General features: G+C 38.1%; 1 protein-coding gene across 4 annotated transcripts in view; it reads left to right on the forward strand.

Moving 5' to 3' along the window:
- The window catches only part of CENPC (centromere protein C), an 89,821-nt gene that overhangs the window by 2,127 nt on the left and 64,669 nt on the right, over positions 1 to 23,025 (forward strand). For 3 of the 4 annotated variants that reach the window (XM_082652697.1, XM_082652698.1, XM_082652699.1), the window contains exons 2-5: positions 2,914 to 2,960; positions 4,114 to 4,184; positions 5,103 to 5,197; positions 18,685 to 18,790. In XM_082652697.1, the coding sequence (XP_082508823.1) occupies positions 2,914 to 2,960; positions 4,114 to 4,184; positions 5,103 to 5,197; positions 18,685 to 18,790 (319 nt within the window). Of the gene's footprint in view, positions 1 to 2,913; positions 2,961 to 4,113; positions 4,185 to 5,102; positions 5,198 to 18,684; positions 18,791 to 23,025 lie in introns of those variants that run through there. The other variant, XM_082652700.1, reaches the window with a different exon arrangement.

Genomic DNA, 23,025 nt, shown 5'->3' on the forward strand with positions numbered 1-23,025 from the left:
GACAGAACTGAAGCTGGAAGAGCAGCTGCTGGTCCACTCTGCTGTGTTCTCATTCTTTTGACCAAAGTTCACTTTTATTTTACAACAAAAGTTCTCACCAGAGCACTAGTGCAGACACACTGACACAAAGAGAAAAATCATTTTCCCGATAAAACACATCCAGCTGTTCAGATAGTAGTGATTCTTCAGAGTGATATGGTAAGATGCAAGTGCCCTTGACACAGCATAAGTATGTGTGCCACCTCATGTGCAGGGCTCCTTATAGACCCAGCTTGGTTCTTCTCCGGTGTTTTCTCTTGGAGTTGTACCTGATTTTATTACCAGTTTTCATTCAGATCCATTGGGGCATGGGATGATTCTGCTTTTGTTCCTTGGCCAGGAGTCACTTGATCCTTAAAGTCTGGTAAGAAGACATGGCTAGGAGCAAATTCCCACAGTCCACTTTTAAAATACCTATCATAACCTTAGAGTTGTTTTGAGCCTTTTAGTTCTAACATCTGACTTTGCCTCATAACTCATTTGAAAGACAAGGGGAGAAGGGAGTTGAAAGATTATCCTCAGTCATTCCTGTACTTAAGTGGTTTCTAACTGGGTGTGATTTTGCCCTGTAGGAGACGTTTGGTGTTGTCTGGAAAAATTTGTGGTTGTCCTGAGAAAGCATCGATGAGGGGGTGCTAAGGGCATCTAGGTGGAGGCCAGGGATGCTGCAAGCATCCTCCCAATGCACAGGACAGGCCCTCACAACAAAGAGAGTCAGCCCCAAATGTCATTAGTGCTAGGGTTGAGAAACCCTGCTGTACTGTATATTATTTTCTTTGAGAAAAATAATCTCACAGTGAATGGAAGAAACTAAAATTGAAATTGAGTGAAAAATGAGTTGAAATTGCAAGTTTTTGAATGTGTATTTATTTTGAAAATCAAAAAATTTTGTGTTCTAACTTTTAATTTAGAATTAAGAGACCTCTTTTGTCTTATTCACCACTTGTTTTCTAGTGTGCCTAAATAGCATTTGGCCTTGTAGTAGGTGCTCGATTTCATATTTGCTGAAGGAAAGAATTGTCTTAGCCTTAAAATTTTTCTATTTAAAAGAGGAACAGAGTACTTTACAGGTGTTATTTAATGTTCAAAAACATTTAGTGTGCAAATATGATGACTCTATCATTTTATTTATTAAATTAGGAGAAGAGTGACCTTAAATGAGGCCTTGGAAGGGAGTTAACTAACATTCTCAGGGTTTTACTTAAGTGTTTCAGAATGCTGAGTACTGATGAGAGACCTAAGTGCTTGAGTTAATTTTCCATCAAATGACTTGTGATAAAATGCAGATGTGTTAGATGTCTTTTTTCCTTAGTTTGCTATCTATAAAATAGATTTAATCTTTTGCTCCTTAGGTACCTCCTGAAGATAACAGGCTGTGTGAAACACTCTCACCTTCTTTAAAGAAAGACACTTTTATCTCATAAATTTTTGGTCTTATTTATTTGGCATATCAAAAAGATAACAAAAAATGGTGTTTGTGTGGTATACAATGCACTCGGCAAGGCTCTGGGAAGAATATAACCTAGCTTAAAACAAAGTTTCTGCTCTCAAGTTTCTTAAAATCTAATAGAGGTCTTCATCTTTCCGAATAATTCAATTCAAAAGTGAAGCAAGGTGGCAGCAGTCACCGTGGGTGGGAAACTACAGTGGTCCAAAGTTGTGTGTAGGAGCCTTAGTAGAGTCAGGAGCGAGGCTCAGCTCAGGATGTCAGAGCATGAGTGGGGTAAAGAGAGTGTTCACATCGGGTGGGGTCATTTATATCCCATTGGGCCAAGGAAGAGTGCAGCTTACTAAACATTTTGTATTGGTAGCAGTTTATTTATTTTAAAAAGCATACTATTCTTCCTATAACCACAAAATTTTCAACTAGAAAATTTAACTTTATAGATTTTACAATTAAAAGATAGGACCCAAAGTATCACAAATATGCTCTCCACCTCCAATTTCAGCATGTCTATGTGTTTTATTTTTCCTGTTGCTTCCATTTATTGGGGCTGCTTCTTTGTTGGGGTTACCTCTTTTCTCTTTCTGGAAACATTCTAGCATCTTTTTATCCTCAGTGTTTCTGATATTTCATTCTTAACTTCCTAGGTATTTATCTTATGCTGGCCATTCACTCCTCATCCAGGACAGTATCCTCTGAGCTTACTTTAGGCTGCTGCTTTTCTTCTGTTTCATCAGTTATCATGTTTCATTTGTTTTCCATCTTCCAGAAATCTGTTATATTTGTTTGTCCACAGATGGCCCTTTCTTCCATTCTCTTATTTATTTATTTATTTATTTATTTTTGCGGTATGCGGGCCTCTCACTGTCGTGGCCTCTCCCGTTGTGGAACACAGGCTCTGGACGCGCAGGCTCAGCGGCCACGGCTCATGGGCCCAGCCGCTCCGCGGCATGTGGAATCTTCCCGGACCAGGGCACAAACCTGTGTCCCATGCATCGGCAGGTGGACTCTCAACCACTGCGCCACCAGGGAAGCCCCCCATTCTCTTTTTTCATTGTCGTTTGATGCCAGTTTAGTCCTTTACTATTACTTCAGAGGGATCTCCTTGCAGGAAAAGGAGATAAATAGATATTGTTGGTCAACCAACTTGAATTACTGGAAGCCCAGATAGTATGATTTTGATGATGGAAGAGGTATGGGGGGAGGTGGAGGAGGAGGAAGAAGAGGAGGAAGAAGATGGAATAAATCCAAAGTAAGGAAATAGTATAAACAAACATTTGGAAACAGTGGATATGAGACAAGTTCTTTTTCACTTGATCCAGAAGATATTCCTCTTTATAGTATTATAATAGGCAGTCAGCAAATACTTGCTGAATGAGTGAATAAAGATCTTAAACTTTCACCAGATTGATGATTTACTTTTCTTTCAGGATCATCTCAAAAATGACTATAGAAGAAGATTTTGCCGACCTTCCAGGTGATTTGTGTACTTAAACTTTTAAGATGATTTTTATTTGCATCTTTGGAAAGTGGAATTTTTAAATGAAGAAAGGAAGAACTATTACCTCTGACTAAAATAATGATTTATGTACCCACTGGTTAAGTATAGTCATCTTAGTTATTTTATATTAACAGAGAAATATTAATGCAGGCAGTTCAATGACTTAATGGAGGTGAGAAAAGAAATTCGCCTGATAAATGATGGACCAGGAAGAGGCAGTTTCAATTCTGACTAAATGACAGCTATGGAGAAAGCACTCTAGAGTGGATTGAATGGAAATAATAGAAAGATGCAGTTTATTCCATGGGGCTAAAAGAAAAGGTGGGTGTGGTTCTAAAAGGGCAATAGAAGGATCTTTGTGGTGATGGAACTGTTCAGTATTTTGACTATGGTGGTCATATCTAAACCTTCAAATGTAGTAAAGTGTATAGAACTAACTATATAAACAAACATAAACACGCATATGAGTACGTGTAGAACTGGAGAAATCTGAATAAGATTGGTGGATTCTGTCAACATCAGTATCCTGGTTGTGATAGTATACTATATGGCTTTGTGAAATGTTACCATTGCAGGAAACTGGATAAAGTGATCAAGGGACCTCTTCTATATTATTTCTTACAACTGCATGTGAATCTACAATTGTCTCAATACAAATTTTAATTAAACAATTTATACTGATTCATTAGCTCCTTAAGATTAAAGGTATTGAATAGAAGTGCATTTGAGATCTTGGAGGGAAGACTGTGTTACTTGGAGCTGATAGGACTTGTGACCATAGAGTCTTTATTAAAGAAGCATTTCAGGATTGATTGAATATGTTCAAAAAAGTTTATGTTCTTGTTTAGGTAGAGCAGTAGTCTAAAACAGCTTTAGATATGGCTATTTAGTCAGGGTATATAATTGTTAATGTAGACAATGACATACTACTTCACATACTTTTCTGGGAACTCTTGGACTGTCAAATACTTGTTTTATCCTCAGATAATAAAGGTGATATTTTTCCCATTAAGTAAAAATTAAGATTTTATAATAAGGAGATATGGAATTTTCAAGGTAGATGTTAATAAGTAGCAAATATCTTTTGGAGATGATATGTTAACATTTTCCCTTCTTTCCTTCTTATTAGGGCACCTGACATTAATACAGAGCAAGGCCAGAATATACTGGAAATCTTACTAGACTGTTTTGAAGAAAAAAGTAAGGTTTCATTTATGATGGATTTTGAGGGTTGGGATGGATGAAAATGTAAATTTGTCTATTAATACCAAATTCAGCAAATATGTTCTAGCATTTCAATATATAAAATATTTTCCCAGGAATTTTTTTTTTTTTTTTTTTCCCCCCGGTACGCGGGTCTCTCACTGCTGTGGCCTGTCCCGTTGCGGAGCACAGGCTCCAGACGCGCAGGCTCAGCGGCCATGGCTCACGGGCCCAGCCGCTCCGCGGCATGCGGGATCTTCCTGGACCGGGGCAAGAACCCGTGTCCCCTGCATCGGCAGGCGGACTCTCAACCACTGTGCCACCAGGGAAGCCCCTTTCTAGGAATTCTGAGTACATATGCAGTCCTTCATGTACCTTCTGGTATACTGAAGATAATACTGGCAAAAATGAGAATAATTTGTTATTCCCTTTAGTTCACACTAGATTCCTATAGTCTGGAATTCCATAAATAATTATCATACACAAGAGAAAGTATTTCATTAATGGAAATAAATGTGCAGAATTATTGGGATCACTGGAGAGCTTGAGATAATGTTTGGTGATTTGCACCCCTTTCTAAAGAAAAGAGTATAATGGCAAAAACTTTTCCTAGTGCTGGTCAGCGTCAGAAGGTATTGGAATAAAAGAATAGGCCAACCAAAGAAAAACACAGTGGAAAAGTATCTTTTCTTTACAAATTCTGAAAGAAGAACTGGCACATATTTCTTCAGGAATCTTGCTTGTCTTTTTCAGTCCTGATGCCTTCTAGGAACATTTGAATATTGAATTGATGTCTGTACTTAAGTTAAACTAATTGCGCTTAAAAGAGTCAAAAGACTTCTTCACATATCATGTAGGGCTTCTTTTAATTGTAACCAAAAAATTTTATACATGTTCTCTTTTAACTTGTTTTAGGTCTTGCCAGTGATTTTAGCACAAATTCCACAAAATCAGTGCTTTATTCAACACCTAAAATAAAAGACATTTGTGTTCAGTCACCAAGTAAAGAGGTAAGTCAAAAAGGAGAACTGGTACAAATTTAATAGTTTAGTGAGTGAACAATACACAATATATAGTTAGATACATTTTAGTTGTTTGTAAGTCTTATTCTTAAAAAGGAACCCTATATTCCCATTGAGTTTATATAAAATTGAGATATTTTGTGAAAATTTTGGTCTGACCTTTCCTGTGTTTGAAATTGGAGGTCTGGGAATTAGAATTATCAAATTTTAACACAATTATTTTTCACTCTTACTTAAATGATGCCTAAATTAGGTTTTTAGGAAAGTGGGCAACTACTGAAGTTCCTAATCCAGGTTGGCAAGTTTGGTTATTTTCTGAAAACTGAAGGCAATTTGCTAAACAGGGGAATCAATCTTTTATTGATTATATATCTTAAGAGGATAGGTTGACCTAACTCTACAAAATAGCAGACTTTAGAATAGAGTTTTTGAAGCTAATGATTAAAGACAAATTATTCAAAAGCACAATACTAATTAGAGAGAAGAATTGTATATAGACATACCTTGTTTTATTGTGCTTTGCTTTATTGCCCTTCACATATAGTGCATTTTTTACAAATTGAAGGTTTGTGGTAACCCTGTGTCAAGCAAGTCTGTCAGCGCCATTATTCCTACAGTATTTGCTTGCTTCATGTCTCTATGTCATATTTTGGTAATTCTTACAATATTTCAGACATTTTCATTATAATTATATTTGTTATGGTGATCTGTGATCAGAGATCTTTGATGTTACCATTGCAAAAAAATTATGACTTCCAGAACTCTCAGATGATGGTTAACATTAAATATTTTTTAATTAAGGTATGTACTTTTTTTTAGACATAATGCTATTGCACACTTAATATACTACAATATAGTGTAAACATAACTTTTATATGCACTGGGAAATCAAAAAATTCATGTGACTTGCTTTATTGCAGTACTCGCTTTATTGGGGTGGTCTGGAACTAACCCTGCAATATCTCTGAGGAATACCTGTAGTTATAGAAATAACATTCACTAGAAACTTGAATAAACAAATAAACACATAGAGCCTTTTGGTTCCAAGAAATGAAGACATCCATTTCTGTCAGAATTGAGAGACCTTCTTTATTGTGATAAATTATATTGATTTTTGAAAGTTAAATCAACTAAGTTTCCTGGGATAATCTTGACTTGGTCATAAAGTATTAACCTGTTTTGATTTGGTTTGCCAATATTTTTAAAATTTATTTATTTATTTATTTTTGGCTGTGTTGGGTCTTCGTTTCTGTGCGAGGGCTTTCTCTAGTTGCGTCGAGCGGGGGCCACTCTTCATCGTGGTGCGCGGGCCTCTCACTATCGCGGCCTCTCTTGTTGCGGAGCACAGGCTCCAGACGCGCAGGCTCAGTAGTTATGGCTCACGGGCCTAGTTGCTCCGTGGCACATGGGATCTTCCCAGACCAGGTCTCGAACCCGTGTCCCCTGCATTGGCAGGCAGATTCTCAACCACTGCGCCACCAGGGAAGTCCCAGGTTTGCCAATATTTAAGATGTTTTCATCTGTGTTCATGAACAATATTGTCTTTTTTTTTTTTCTCTTTTCTCAAAATGTTCTTGTTGGACTTTGGTATCAAGGTTATGGTAGAGGTTCCACTTTTAGGAAGGATGTAACAGATTGCAGTAAGTCAACACTCCTGCTGAAGAGCTGGTTAAAAAAATAATAATAAAATGCAAACAAATCATGTTTTTAGAGACATGTGGAGCTGTGGAAGCAACAAGGACTAGATGAACTAAAATTTCAAAGGGTGGAATCCTTAGAATATGAGTTGATGACTGTTGGTCATTTTCTTCCCTGAGAGTATCTGTTAATTTTGGGCAAAAGCTGAGGATTTTAGGTTGGTCCAGACAGTGTGAGTCCACTGAGGGAAAGCAGAGATTTTGTCACTTGTGCAGGGATGGCATGACAAATTGGAATTCTGGAGGTGCCTCAAATGGATAGCCACTTTTCCTTAAAGAACATTTGTAAGTTCTGCGGTAGTAAAGAACTTTAGGCCAGAATGGTGGACTGAAACATGTAGTCTTGCTGTGCTAAGAAGGTAAAGTCCTACTGCAGGAAAGTGACCCACCACCAATAGGCATTTGACACATTTTGAACAATTTGAGGCCAGAGGCTAAAAAGTTGAGCAAAAACCTCTAAAGGGCTGAACTGAATATCTCACAATCTTTAAGGGCTAAATAGGCTCACTAGGCTCTCAGTAACCCAGGAGAGGGCATTCTGAAGAACAGGGCAGGTTACGAGTGGACTGAGTCTTACTAAAATGTCATGTCAGACCCAGCTCAGTCCTTGAGAGTAAGGATCTAATCATTTCAATCCAATCTGTTTAAAAGGAGAAAAGGAGAACCTTCTCTATAGAGAGAGATTACTGGGAGCTTCTACTTTTTTTAAAAAAAATCAAGCCTTTTGTTTTGAGATAATTGTAGATTTATAGCAGTTGTAACAAATAGTAGAGTTCAGGACTGTGTATGGTTTACCTAGTTTCCTCTAAAGGTAACATCTTGCAAAACTATAGTACAACATTACAACCAGGATATTGACTGATACAGACAGGTTACAGAAAAATTCCATCACTATAGGATCCCTCTTATCCTTTTATAACAAGTTACTTCTCTCTCACCCTTACTCCCTCAACTCCTGAAACCCCTAATCTAGTCTTCATTTTTACAGTTTTGTCATTTCAAGAATGTTGTTTAAATGGAGTCATATAGTATATAACTTTTTGGAATTGTTTTTTTCACTCAGGATAATTCTCTGGCGATTCATCCAGGTTTTTGTGTGTATCAATAATTTGTTTCTTTTTATTGCTGAGTGGTATTTCATGGTATGGATATACCACAGTTTGCTTAGCCATTTGCTTATCTCTTAGTTTTCTCTTGATTTAGTTGTCTTGGTTTTTAAATTTGTTGATATTCTGTGCACCTCTGACTAATTTATCACCAATTTCTGTGACAGAGTTATAAATGTTTTCTCAGTGTATATAGACACATCAAGTAATTTATCATTTTCAGTTTTTTTCTGGAGCTATCCTTCCTAGATCTCTCTTCTCTATTTTTTGTTTCTGTCCACCTTTAGGCCTGTCACGTAAGTGTTGTCAATGTGATTTCTGTTTATCATCCAGGGAAGTCCCTTCTCTTTTGTCCTGTTTTGTAGCTCATATTTCTTGCCCTCTTTCTTTCTTTTTTTTTTTGGTGGGGCTCATCCTTTAGTAGCGTTCTGAGAATTTAAGACCTTAAATGTTTGAAAATACCATGACTTTACCCTCATGATGGGTAATTATGTGTATAGAATTCTAGGCTGGAAATGATTCTCTTTCAGACTTCTAAAGACATGCTCTATTTTTTTTTAAAGTTTCTTGTGGTGTTGAGAATATTGCTCTGATTCCTTGATCCTTTGTGAGCCACTATTTTTTCATGTTTGCAACCTTTGAGAATCTTGTCATCTGTCTTTATTGATTTGAAATTTCATGATATTCCTCAATGTTAGGTTCTTCTAATTCTTTTAATTAAGATTTCTTCTAAGAGTTTCTGTTTCATACAAGTACCTTTTTTGCTTACTTTGCTCATTACCTTTTACACTAGAGCTTTTTGTCAAATGTCCAGTGGTCCAGTGATCCTTATCGGTCTTACTTTTAAGGATGAAAAACTAAAATGGTGATTGGAAGCTGTATTTGCAGAGTTAGAGTTGTACATTGGTAGATTTCACCATGGTATGATTTGTTTGGGCCACATCATTGTGGATGTCCAGTTGTTAATATCTGCAGGTTTTTTTCTCTTGACTTGATAAGTTTTTCTGACAAAGAATTCTTTCCTGCTTAGGGGTCTGATTCTAACTGAGTGTTCTCAGCCAGGTGAGCAAGGGGAAAGGTGCAATTTGAATACTTGCACTTAATATTTCTGTTTTCAATGTGTTACTCTTACCTTCAGTTATATTTCATGTCTTTGAGCTCACAGTCTCTCTGATTCAAAACTCAAGGGAGTAAACATCTAATCTTCTGTTTGGGTAGGAAGAGGAGGGACTCAGTGACTGACTGCTTTCTACACTTACATTTAAAAATTAAAAAAAAATTTTATTACAGAAATTTTTTTTATTGGAGTATAATTTTTTAAATTTTTATTTATTTTATTTTATTATTTTTATTTTTGGCTCTGTTGGATCTTCGTTGCTGCGTGTGGGATTTCTCTAGTTATGGCGAGCTGGGGCTACTCTTGGTTGCGGTGTGCAGGCTTCTCATTGCGGTGGCTTTTCTTGTTGCAGAGCATGGGCTTTAGGCGCATGGGCTTCAGTAGTTGTGGCTCGCAGGCTCTAGAGCTCAGGCTCAGTAGTTGTGGTGCATGGGCTTAGTTGCTCTGTGGCATGTGGAATTTTCCCGGACCAGGGCTCGAACCTGTGTCCCCTGCATTGGCAGGCGGATTCTTAACCGCTGCACCACCAGGCAAGTTCCTATTGGAGTATAATTGCTTTACAATGTTGTGTTAGTTTCTGCTGTACAACACAGTGAATCAGCTGTATGTCTACATATATTCCCTGCCTCTTGGACCTCCCTCGCATCCCCCACCATCCCACCCTTCTAGGTCATCACAGAGCACCAAGCTGTCCTCCCTGTGCTATACTGCAGGTTCCTGCTAGCTATCTATTTTACACGTGGTAGTGTTTTTATATCAAACCTAATCTCCCAGTTCATCCCACCCTCCCCTTCCGCCTCTATGTTCACACGTCCATCCACTACATCTGCGTCTCTATTCCTGCCCTGGAAATAGGTTCATCTGTACTATTTTTCTAGATTCCACATATATCCATTAATATATGAAATTTGTTTTTCTCTTTCTGACTTACTTCACTCTGTATGACAGACTCTAGGTCCATCCACATATCCACAGATGACCCAGTTTCATTCCTTTTTATGGCTGAGTAATATTCCATTATATATACACACACATATATATAATGGAATATTACTCAGCCATAAAAAGGAATGAAATGGAATGAAATATATATATGTATATATATACATATGTACATATATATGTATATGTACATATATATGTATATATACACATATATACATGTACATATATATACATAAAATGGAATGAAATATATATATGTATATATATATATACACCACATCTTCTTTTATCCATTCATCTGTCAGTAGACATTTAGGTTGTTTCCATGACCTGGCTATTGTAAATATTGCTGCAGTGAACATTGGGGTACATGTATCTTTCTGAATTACGGTTTCTCAGGGTATATGCCCGGTAGTGGGATTGCTGGGTCATATGGTAGTTCTATTTTTAGTTTTTTAAGGAACCTCCATACTGTTCTCCACAGTGGCTGTATCAATTTACATTCCCACCAGCAGTGCAGGAGGGTTCCCTTTTCTCCTCACCCTTTCCAGCATTTATTGTTTGTAGATTTTTTGATGATGGCCATTCTGACCAGTGTGAGATGATACCTCATTATAGTTTTGATGTGCATTTCTCTAATGATTAGTGATGTTGAGCATCTTTTCATATGTTTGTTGACTATCTGTATAACTTGTTCTGAGAAATGTCTATTTAGGTCTTCCACTCATTTTTTGATTGGATTGTGTTTTTTTTGATATTGAGCTGGCCGAGCTGTTTGTATAATTTGGAGATTAATCCTTTGTCTGTTGTTTCATTGCAAATATTTTCTCCCATTCTGAGGGTTGTCTTTTCATCTTGTTTATGGTTTCCTTTGCTGTGTAAAAGCTTTTAAGTTTAATTAGGTCCCATTTGTTTACTTTTGTTTTTATTTTCATTACTCTAGGAGGTGGGTCAAAAAGGACCTTGCTGTGATTTATGTCATAGAATGTTCTTCCTGTGATTTCCTCTAAGAGTTTTATAGTGTCTGGCCTTAACGTTTAGGTCTGTAATCCATTTTGAGTTTATTTTTGTGTATGGTGTTAGGGAGTGTTCTAATTTCATTCTTTTATATGTAGCTGTCCAGTTTTCCCAACACCACTTATTGAAGAGGCTGTCTTTTCTCCATTGTATATTCTTGCCTCCTTTGTCATAAGTTAGTTGACCATAGGTGTGTGGGTTTATCTCTGGGTTTTCTATCATGTACCATTGATCTGTATTTCTGTTTTTGTGCCAGTACCGTACTGTCTTGACGACTCTAGCTTTGTAGTACAGTCTGAAGTCAGGGAGCCTGATTCCTCCATCTCCATCTTTATTTCGCAAGATTGCTTTGGCTATTTGGGGTCTTTTGTGCTTCCATACAAATGAAAAAATTTTTTGTTCTAGTTCTGTGAAAAATGACATTGGTAATTTGATAGGGATTGCATTCAATCTGTAGATTGCTTTGTGTAGTATAGTCATTTTCACAGTATTGATTCTTCCCATCCAAGAACATGGTATATCTCTCCGTCTGTTTGTGTCATCTTTGATTTCTTTCATCAGTGTTTTACAGTTTTCTGTGTACAGGTCTTTTGCCTCCTTAGGGGAGGTATTCCTAGGTATTTTATTTTATTCTTTTTGTTGCAATGCTGAATAGGATTGTTTCCTTAATTTCTCTTTCTGATCTTTCGTTGTTAGTGTATAGGAATGCAAGAGATTTCTGTGCATTTATTTTGTATCCTGCAACTTTACCATATCCATTGATTAGCTCTAGTAGTTTTCTGGTGGGATCTTTAGGATTCTCTATGTATAGCATCATGTCATCTGCAAACAGTGGCAGTTTTACTTCTTCTTTTCCAATTTGGATTCCTTTTATTTCTTTTTCTTCTCTGATTGCTGTGGCTAAAACTTCCAAAACTATGTTGAATAATAGTGGTGAGAGTGGACATCCTTGTCTTGTTCCTGATCTTAGAGGAAATGCTTTCAGTTTTCCCCACTAAGAATGATGTTTGCTGTGGGTTTGTTGTATATGGCCTTTATTATGTAGAGGTAGGTTCCATCTAAGCCCACTTTCTGGAGAGTTTTTATCATAAATGGGTGTTGAATTTTGTCAAAAGCTTTTTCTTCATCTATTGAGATGACCATATGGTTTTTATTCTTCAGTTTGTTAATGTGGTGTATCACATTGATTAATTTGCATTTATTGAAGAATCCTTGCATCCCTGGGATAAATCCCCCTTGATCATGGTGTATGATCCTTTTAATGTGTTGTTAGATTATGTTTGCTAGTATTTTGTTGAGGATTTTTGCGTCTATGTTCAGCAGTGATATTGGTCTATAATTTTCTTTTCTTGTGATATCTTTGTCTGGTTTTGGTATCAGGGTGATGGTGGCCTCACAGAATGAGTTTGGGAGTGTTCATCTCTCTGCAATTTTTTGGAAGAGTTTGAGAATGATAGGTGTTAACTCTTCTCTAAACGCTTGGTAGAATTCAACTGTGAAGCCATCTGGTCCTGGACTTTTGTTTGTTGGAAGATTTTTAGTTACAATTTAGATTTCATTACTTGTGATTGGTCTGTTTATATTTTCTATTTCTTCCTGGTTCAGTCTTGGAAGTTTGTACCTTTCCAAGAATTTGTCCATTTCTTCTGGGTTTTCCATTTTATTGGCATATAGTTGCTTGTAGTAGTGTCTTATGATTCTTTGTATTTCTGTGATGTCAGTTGTAATTGCTCCTTTTTCATTTCTAACTTTTTTTTTTTTACAAATTTATTTAATTAATTTATTTTTGTCTGCATTGGGTCTTCGTTGCTGCACGTGAGCTTTCTCTAGTTTTGGTGAGCGGGGGGCTACTCTTTGTTGTGCTGCTCATGCTTCTCATTGCTATGGCTTCTTTTGTTGCGAAGCACAGGCCCTAGAGTGAGTGGCTTCAGTAGTTGTGATTCATGGGCTCAGTAGTTGTGGCTCATGGGCTCTGGAGTGCAGGCTCAGTAGTTGTGGCGCACGGGCTTAGTTGCTCCACGGCATGTGGGATCTTCCTGCACCAGGGCTTGTACCCGTGTCCCCTGCGTTGGCAGGCATGATTCTTAACCACTGTGCCACCAGGGAAGTCCCTTATTTCTAATTTTATTGATTTGAGTTCTCTCCCTTTTTTTCTTGATGATCCTGGCTAAGGGTTTATCAATTTTGTTTATCTTCTCAAAGAACCAACTTTTAGTTTCATTGATCTTTGCTATTATTTTCTTCATTTCTGTTTCATTTATTTCTGGTCTGATCTTTATGGCTTCTTTCCTTCTACTAATTTTGGGATTTCTTTGTTCTTCGTTCTCTTTTTGCTTTAGGTGTAAGATTAGATCATTTATTTGAGAGTTTTTTTGTTTCTTGAGGTGACATTGAATTGGTATAAACTTCCCTCTTGGAACTGCTTTTGCTGTGTCCCATAGGTTTGGGGCCGTTGTGTTTTCATTGTCATTTGTTTCTATGTATTTTTTATTTCCTCTTTGATTTCTTCAGTGATCTCTTGGTTATTTAGCAGCACACTGTTTAGCTTCCATATGTATTTTTTTTTTTTTTACAGTTTTTTTCCTGTAATTGATTTCTAATCTCATAGCCGTGTGGTCGGAAAAGATGCTTGATACGATTTCAGTTTTCTTAAATAACGCGAGGCTTGATTTGTGACCCAAGATGTGATCTATCCTGGAGAATGTTCCATGTGCACTTGAGAAGAAAGTGTATTCTGCTGTTTTTGGGTGGAATGTCCTGTAAATTTCAATTAAACCTGTCTGGTCTATTGTGTCATTTAAAGCTGGTATTTCATTACTTATTTTCTGTCTGGACGATCTGTCCTCTGGTGTGAGTGGGGTGTTTTAAGTCCCCCACTATTATTGTGTTACTGTTGTTTTCCCCTTTTATGGCTGCTAGCATTTGCCTTATGTTTATGTTGGGTACATAAATACTTATAATTGTTATATCTTCTTCTTGGATTGATCTCTTGATCATTATGTAGTGTCCTTCCTTATCTCTTGTAACAGTCTTCATTTTAAAGTCTGTTTTGTCTTACATGAGTATTGCTACTCCAGCTTTCTTTTGACTTCCATATTCATGGAATGTCTTTTTTCATCCCCTCACTTTCAGTCTGTATGTGTCCCTAGATCTGAAGTGGGTTTCTTGTAGACAGCATATATATGGGTTTTGTTTTTGTATCCATTCAGCCAGTCTGTGTATTTTGGTCGGAGCATTTAATCCATTTACATTCAAGGCAATTATTGATACCTATGTTCCTATTACCATTTTCTTAATTGTCTTGGTTTGTTTTTGTGGGTCTTTTTCTTTTCTGCCTAGAGAAGTTCCTTTCACATTTGTCACAAAGCTGATTTGGTGGTGCTGAATTCTCTTAACTTTTGCTTATCTGTAAACATTTTGATTTGTCCATCAAATCTGAATGAGATCCTTGCTGGGTAGAGTAATCTTGGTTGTAGGTTTTTCCCTTTTATCACTTGAAATATATCCTGCCACTCCCTTCTGGCCTGCAGAGTTTCTGCTGAAAAATAAGCTGATAACTGTATGGGGATTCCTTTGTATGTTATTTGTTGCTTTACCCTTGCTGCTTTTAGTATTTTTGCTTTTAATTTAATTTTTGTTAGTTTGATTAATATGTGTCATGGTGTGTTTCTCCTAGGGTTTATCCTGTATAGGACTCTCTGTGCTTCCTGGACTTGGGTGGCTATTTCCTTTCCCATGTTAGGGAAGTTTTTAACTATAATCTCTTCAAATATTTTTTCTGACCCTTTCTCTTTCTTTTCTTCTTCTGGGACCCCTATAATTCAGATATTGGTGCATTTAATGTTGTCCCAGAGGTCTCGGAGACCGTTCTCAATTCTCTTCTTTCTTTTCTCTTTATTCTGCTTTTCGGCAGTTATTTCCACTATTCTCTTTCAGCTCACTTATTTGTTCTTCCGCCTCAGGTATTCTGCTATTGATTCCTTCTAGAGTATTTTTCATTCTAGTTATTGTGATGTTCATCACTGTTTGTTTTTTAGTTCTTCTAGGTCTTTGTTATATATTTCTTGTATTTTCTCGATCCATGCCTCCATTCTATTTGAGATTTTGGAACATCTTTACCATCATTACTCTGAATTCTTTTTCAGGTTGGTTGCCTATTTCTTCTTCATTTATTTGGTCTTGTAGGTTTTTACCTTGCTTCTTCATCTGTAACATATTTTTTTGTTGTCTCATCTTTTTATTTTTTTGGTGGGTGGGGCTGTGTTCCTGTCTTACAGGTTGTTTGGCCTGAGGCGTCGGCACTGGAGCTTGCAAGCAGTTGGGTGGAGCTGGGTCTTGGTGCCAAGATGAGGACCTCTGGGAAACCTCACTCTGATTAATATTCCCTGGGGTATGAGGTTCTCTGTTAGTCTAGCAGTTTGGACTCCGTGTTCCCACAACAGGAGCTCATGCCTGACCCCCAGCTTGGGAGCCAAGATCCTACAAACTGCACCGTGTGGCAGAAAAACAAAAGAAAACAAAAACAAAAGGCAAAAGTATAACAATAAAAAATAAAATAAAATTAGAAAAGTAAAAATTTATTAGAAAATATATATATAAATGAAACAACAACAAGGTAAAACAGAACCAGAACAGGAAAAAAAAAAAAAAGAAAAAACCAAACAAACCAGAGAAGGCCTTTGCTGTGGGGTGGCAGGACCTAGGTTCAAGACCCATGGGGCTGGAAAAGTCCCTGAGGGGGGCTTCCCTGGTGGCACAGTGGTTGCGGGTCCGCCTGCTGATGCAGGGGACACGGGTTTGTGCCCCGGTCCGGGAAGATGCCACATGCCGCGGAGCGGCTAGGCCCATGAGCCATGACCACTGAGCCTGCACATCCGGAGCCTGTGCTCCGCAACAGAAGAGGCCACAACAGTGAGAGGCCCACGTACCCTAAAAAAAAAAAAAAAAAAGTGCCTGAGGGGACCTTGAGTGTAGGGGTTTCGGCCTGGGACCCCAGCAGACTAGCTGGGGACCGAGAGCTTGGGGGAAACTCTGGCCACGTTCCCCTCTGATTCCCCAATCCTCTGAAGGTCTCTCCCTGTCTTGCCAATCCCCTCGCCGTGGGTGGGCCCCTCCTGAACATGGGAGCTCCTCCCCTCCCCCAGCCACCCCTCAGGGGCACTGGTCTTGTATTGCCTCTACTTTTCCTCCCCATGTGTCCCACCTGGTCACTTGGGGGTTCCTCCTGTCCCCATAGGTGTCTGAGGTCCCCCACTAGTGCCTGGTAGATGCTCTAGCTGTGTGGAGACATGAATTCCATGTCCTCCTACTCCGCCATCTTGACTCTGCTCCCCCCATACATCCTTTAACAACTCTTCCGTTTGCAGGCCCTACCTGGAGCCCCTCTTTTAGAGGTGCATTGTACCTTGAAAAACTGAACTTATGGGTTTCTCCTTAAACATAAATCTGTCAGCTTCTGGGCTTACTTCATTGTTAGCATGTTTCTGGTCTTTCTGGGCTGCTCAGTTGCTACTAATCTGCTTTCCAACCTAAAAGAGTTTATTGATGTCTCTCATCTACTCCCTTCTCTTTCTCTTCATCCTTCTGGGTTTATACATTTAAAAAAATCCTTAGTGGGACTTCCCTGGTGATGCATTGCTTAAGAATCCGCCTGCCAATGCAGGGGGCACGAGTTTGATCCCTGGTCTGGGAAGATCCCACATGCCGTGGAGCAGCTAAGCCTGTGTGCCACAGCTACTGAACCTGCACTCTAGATCCCACGAGCCACAACTACTGAGCCCATGTGCCACAACTACTGAAGTCTGTGCACCTAGAGTCCGTGCTCCACAACAGGAGAATCACTTCAATGAGGAGCCTGCACACTGCAACGAAGAGTAACCCCCGCTCGCCACAACTAGAGAAAGCCTGCGCACACCAGCAAAGACCCAATGCCGACAAAAATAAATAAATAAAATAAATTTTTTAAAAAAAGAATGCATTAAAAAAAATCCTTGGTGAGGTTTCAAAAGGGAGTAGAATATAATGAAAACTTGCTTTTGTTACTTTACGTAATTGAGTTCCCTAGTGTATCCGCTGAACTAGCAATGTAGTGGCTCCATTATTTACATATTTCCCTATTGGTAGATTTTTAGATTTTTTTCCCTCTATTCATTATAATAATGATGTAGTGAACACCTTTGTTTATGCCTCCTTGTTTGCATTTGTAAATTGAATTTCTCTAGGATATGTACTTTTAAAACGAAATTGTTAAGTATTGTCAATTTTTTCTTCAGAATGGTCTATTAGTTTACTTTCCCACTTGTAATGTGTGAATGAGATTTCTCTTTTCTAGAATTAAAAAATGTACGACTTGATATATTTCAAATTTTCAAAAGAAAACATGTTATGTACATAAGGTATTAAAAATAACGTAAATGAACACCCATGTGCCCGTTTCTCAATGTTAGAAATACCAGTACCTTTGAAGCACCTGTGTGCCCCTTTGTGATCTTATTCTTTTGCCTCTCCTTCCTGCACAGAGGTAACCACTGTGTTGAATTTCATGTTCATCATTCCCATCTTTTGCTTTATAGCTTTACCACACGTGCGTGTGTGCTGACATTTGTGTCAATATTTCTTTCACTACTTAAGACAGGTCCTGCTACCATTCACATGTTGGGTGCTTCACTAGATAGGACTCATGAGACTCCACTTGTAGTTAGTTGTACTCATGACTGAGATTTGTTATAGGCATATAGTCAGGATACACAGCCAGATCAGTAAGAGAAAAGTATGCATCAGGCAGAATATGGTGGAATCCATGTCAGGCGCTCCAAAGGGGCCACGCAGAGTGCACTCTTTGCATCCAGCAGTAAAATGCTATAAAACATGTACAGTCTTTCTGCCCTGGGAAGCCTTTTGAGATTTAGCCTGTTTTTATTGGGAGCTGGTTATATTGGTACCCTCTGCCCACCAAAATTCTGTATTCTCTGAAGGAAAGAAGGAAGGTGTTCACCATAAATCACATTGTTTATACAAACAGTCTAGGCAGGCTGGCATAACAGGTTCCAGTTGGTAATGGAGGAAACATTCTGAAAGCCAAGACTCTGTGTGCCAGCCAAGGGCTAGTCCTGTAAGCAGGTTTTTAAGTGATCAGGCCTGGTGCATTAACTCTTTCCTGCATAGAGTGAATTTCTAAATACTATATATATTTAGTGTTTTACATGTTTTTGCATCTATTCTGAACTTAACGTAAATGAGATTATATACTTGTGTGACTTTCTTTTTGTTTAACATAATCATTCATGTATGCTGTAGTTTATTCCTTTCACTGTTGTATTTGTGATATTGTGATATATGACTATACGGTAATTTATTTATCCAGTCTTCTGGCAGAATAGGTTTTTAAAAGTTGTTCAGAGCAACATTGCTTCTGTGATAGGTAATATGAAATTTCAGCTTTACTATGAAATTGGTTTCTAAGGAGTTAAGTATGCAGCTTTACCAGCTGGTTTATTGTTTTTAAAAATACTCTCTTTTTTCAATTTAAGAACAAATGTGTTTAATCAAAATTGGTAATTTAATAGAATAGATCTAATGTTGTATCTCTTTTAGACTCAGTGCCAGAAATCACATCCAAAGTCAGGTACAGTTTCTTCAAGGAAGAAAGAAGCCCCTCTGCAGTTAATTGTGGAACCAAGTGAAGCTGTCAACAAATCAGGTTGGTAGCATCCCCATGGGTGATATTTGCCTAGATATATTTAAAGAGTTAGGGGCTCCCCTGGTGGTGCAGTGGTTGAGAGTCCGCCTGCTGATGCAGGGGACACGGGTTCGTGCCCTGGTCCGGGAAGATCCCACATGCCGCGGAGTGGCTGGGCCCGTGAGCCACGGCCGCTGAGCCTGCGCGTCCGGAGCCTGTGCTCCACAACAGGAGAGGCCACAACAGTGAGAGGCCCGCGTACCGCCAAAAAAAAAAAAAAAAGAAAAGAGAAATGCTGAAGGTAGCACATATGTCGGCTTGAGTCACAAGGTCAGGGTCAGCCTAGACAGAATTGTGAAATGGATGAAGTTGTTTCTGAGTCCCTCTCAAGTCCACTGTCAGTGTATTTTTTTTTTTAAAAAAAACATGAATAAGTTTTATTTTTAATTTTATTGAAATAGAGTTGATTTACAATGTTGTGTTTAATTTCTGCTACACAGCAGAGTGACTCAGTTATACATATATATTCTTTTCCATTATGGTTTATCATAGGATACTGAATATAGTTCCCTGTGCTATATAGTAGGACCTTGTTGTTTATCCGTCCTATATATAATAGTTTGCATCTGCTAATCCCAAGCTCCCAATCCTTCCCTCCCCACTTCCCCTCGGCAACCACAAGTGTGTTCTTTATATCTGTGAGTTCATTTTTGTTTCATAGATATGTTCATTTGTGTTGTATTTTAGATTCCATATATAAGTGATATATGGTATTTGTCTTTCTGACTTACTTCATTTAGTCTGATAATCTCTAGGTCTATCTATGTTGCTGCAAGTGGCATTACTTCTTTCTTTTTAATGGCTGAGTAATATTCCATTGTATATATGTGCCACATCTTTATCCATTCATCCAACTGTGGACATTTAGGTTGTTTCCATGTCTTGGCTATTGTAAATAGTGCTGCTATGAACAAAGGGGTGCAAGTATCTTTTCGAATTATCGTTTTATCTGGGTATATGACCAGGAGTGGGATTGCTGGATCATTTGGCAACTCTGTTTTTAGTTGTTTTTTTTTGTTTTGTTTTTTTTTTGCGGTACACGGGCCTCTCACTGTTGTGGCCTCTCCTGTTGTGGAGCACAGGCTCCAGAGGCGCAGGCTCTGGATGTGTAGGCTCAGCGGCCATGGCTCATGGGCCCAGCCGCTCTGCGCCATGTGGGATCTTCCTGGACCGGGGCACGAACCCGTGTTCCCTGCATCGGCAGGTGGACTCTCAACAACTGCGCCACCAGGGAAACCCTATTTTTAGTGTTTTGAGGAACCTTCATACTCTTTTCTATAGTGGCTGCACCAATTTACATTCCTACCAACAGTGTAAGAGGGTTCCCTTTTCTCCACACCCTCTCCAGCATTTATTCTTTGTAGACTTTTTAATGATGGCCATTCCGACCAGTGTGAGTTGGTACCTCATTGTTGTTTTGATTTGCGGAATAATAAGTTTTATCTGATTATTATGTGTGTTTTTGTTTTAGTGGTAGCGTTCATAGGATGTGGTAAGAGACATTAACTAAGAATTATTATAGGGACCATAGCTTTAAGAGTTTTCAAGTAGATTTTTCTTTTCTTTTCTTCTTTTTTTTTTTTTAAATATTTATCATCTCATACAGTTTCTGTGGGTCAGGAATTCAGAAGCAGCTTAGTTAGGTGGTGCTGGCATGTAATCTCATGAGGTGGTAGTCAAGATGATGGCCAGGGTTGCAGTCATCTGAAGGCTTGACTGAGGCTAAGGATGAATTTCCAAGATGACACTCATGTGGGTCTGGTTGCCGGCAGGAAGCCTTAATTTCCTCCCATGTGGGCCTCTCCATGGGCTCCTTGAGCATTTTTTTTTTTTAACTAAGGTATAATTTCCATAATATTAGTTTCAGGAATACAACATAATGATTTGATATTTGAATATATGTGGTCAGTGTTTTTTCTCTCTGTTGCATTTCCTTCAGTCATTTATATGTGCTGCCAGTTTTTAAAGTTTTATTTGCATTTTTCAAATTAGAAAAGTCCTTCATTTGGGGTGAGTCAAAGATTTAAAAGAAAAAGCTAATAATCATTACTCCCCTCATCCTGCTGAGGTAGCCTTGAATCCTTCCATATCTTCATTGGTGCTCCTGAACGAACACATATATAAACGTGTTTGTGCGTGCATGCGTGCTTTCAGAAGAGGCTTTTACAATTTCCTTTTATACCAGCAATGTAAGAAAGTACCTTTCACCTGATAGAGTATTTACTATTCTATTGAACTTTTTGCCAATTTGATCACTATTAAATGATCTCAATGTTACTTTAGTGATTACCACTGAGTTTGAACACCTTTTCATAAGTTTACTGGCTATTTGAAATACCTTTTTATCTTTTCATATCCTTTGCCCATTTGTTTTTTCTAGTTTATGGGAGATCTTTAAATTGAGTATCTGTAACTGTTTATCTGTAATTTGTGTAATTTATCTGTTATTTATCAGATGTTTTTCCAAATGATCCCTAGACTATTACAGATTTTGGTTATAGTATCTTATATGATGGATAACGTTTTTTATTTTAATTGTCAAATGTGTGTGTGTTTGTTTTTTTCAATAGCTTTTGAGTTTCCTGTTTTGGTTAAAAGGTCTGTTTTATCCTAATGGTATATGTAATATCTTACATTTTCATCTTAACATCTTTTTTTCTTTTTAATTTAAATTCTTAATCCATCTGGAATGTGCTTTGGTGTATAATGTGGCATAATGTTATAATTTTGTTTTCTTCCTTATGGTCAGTTGTGCTAGTTCCTTTTATTACATAATCCATTCTCATATGAATGTGCTACTTTTATCATGTATTAAATCTCATATATCATTCAATATACTTTTGAATTTTGGTCCATTTGTTTATTCTTAATGTCAACACAATACTGTTTTACTAATTGTAGTTTTATAGCACATGCTGATATAAAGGTATCTATTTATATATATACTTCTGATACATGCCACTCTTCTGCCATTCTTAGACCTTTTTAATTTCTATGAATTTTGTGTATTCAGTTTCTAATAAAATTTTGTTGTGATTTTAACTAAAGTTGCATTTAATTTGTATAGTAATTTTGTGAAAATTCATATTTTTGCGTCATTTAGGTTTTCTACTTAAGAACAAATATGTCATATATTTACGTCCTTCAAAAGTGTGTGAAGGGTACTGTCAATAGCATGAAAGGATAACCCACAAAAGGGGGAAAATAATTGCATATAGTATATCTCATAAGGCAGTGGTCTCCAACCTTTTTGGCACCATGGAGCGGTTTTGTGGAAGACAATTTTTCCGTGGACTGGGGGTGGGGGGGCGGGTGGTTTTGGTGTGATTCAAGCACATTACCTTTATTGTGCACTTTATTTCTATTATTATTACATTGTAAGATCCAATGAAATAATTATACAACTCACCATAATGCAGCATCAGTGGGAGCCCTGAGCTTGTTTTCACTTGCCAGTCACTGATAGGGTTTTGATATGAGTCTGCAAGCAATTGATTTATTATGGTCTCTGTGCAGTCAGACCTCTCTGCTAATGATAATCTGTATTTGCATCTGCTCCCCAGCGCTAGAGTCACCACCTCTGTTCTACCTCACATTAGATTCTCATAAGGAGCATGCAAGCTAGATCCCTTGCATGTGCAGTTCACAGTAGGGTTCGTGCTCCTATGAGAATCTAATGCCACCAATGATCTGACAGGAGGTGGGGCTCAGGTGGTAATGCGAGCAATGGGGAGCAGCTGTAAATACAGGTGAAGCTTTGCTCATTCACCTACTGCTCACCTCCTGCTGTGTGGCCCAGTTCCTAACAAGCCATGGACCAGTACTGGTCTGTGGCCTGGGGGTTGGGGACCCCTGTAATAAGGGATTTATATCCAGAATACATAAAGACTTCCTGTAACTCAACAACAACAAAAATAAACATCCCAACTGAAAAGAGAAGAGGACTTGAATAGACATTTGTCCAGTTGGCCAATGAATGTGTTTTACCTGCCTTCACTAATTGAGTTTGGTTTCAGACTTGCATGTCCTTCAAGTGGCTTGTAACCTGAACAAGGTATTTGCCTGAGTTGTTTTCTGGGAACTTCAGGTCAGCTGCATCTAGTTTGTGCTGAGCTGGTTAAGACTGAATAGAACCACCCTTCAACTGGTTATGCTTAAGGGTCCACTCCAGTAACCTTTTGACCGTGCAGAGGCCT

Source organism: Grampus griseus (genome assembly GCF_964374135.1).
Source record: "Grampus griseus genome assembly, chromosome: 4".
NCBI lineage: Eukaryota > Metazoa > Chordata > Mammalia > Artiodactyla > Delphinidae > Grampus > Grampus griseus.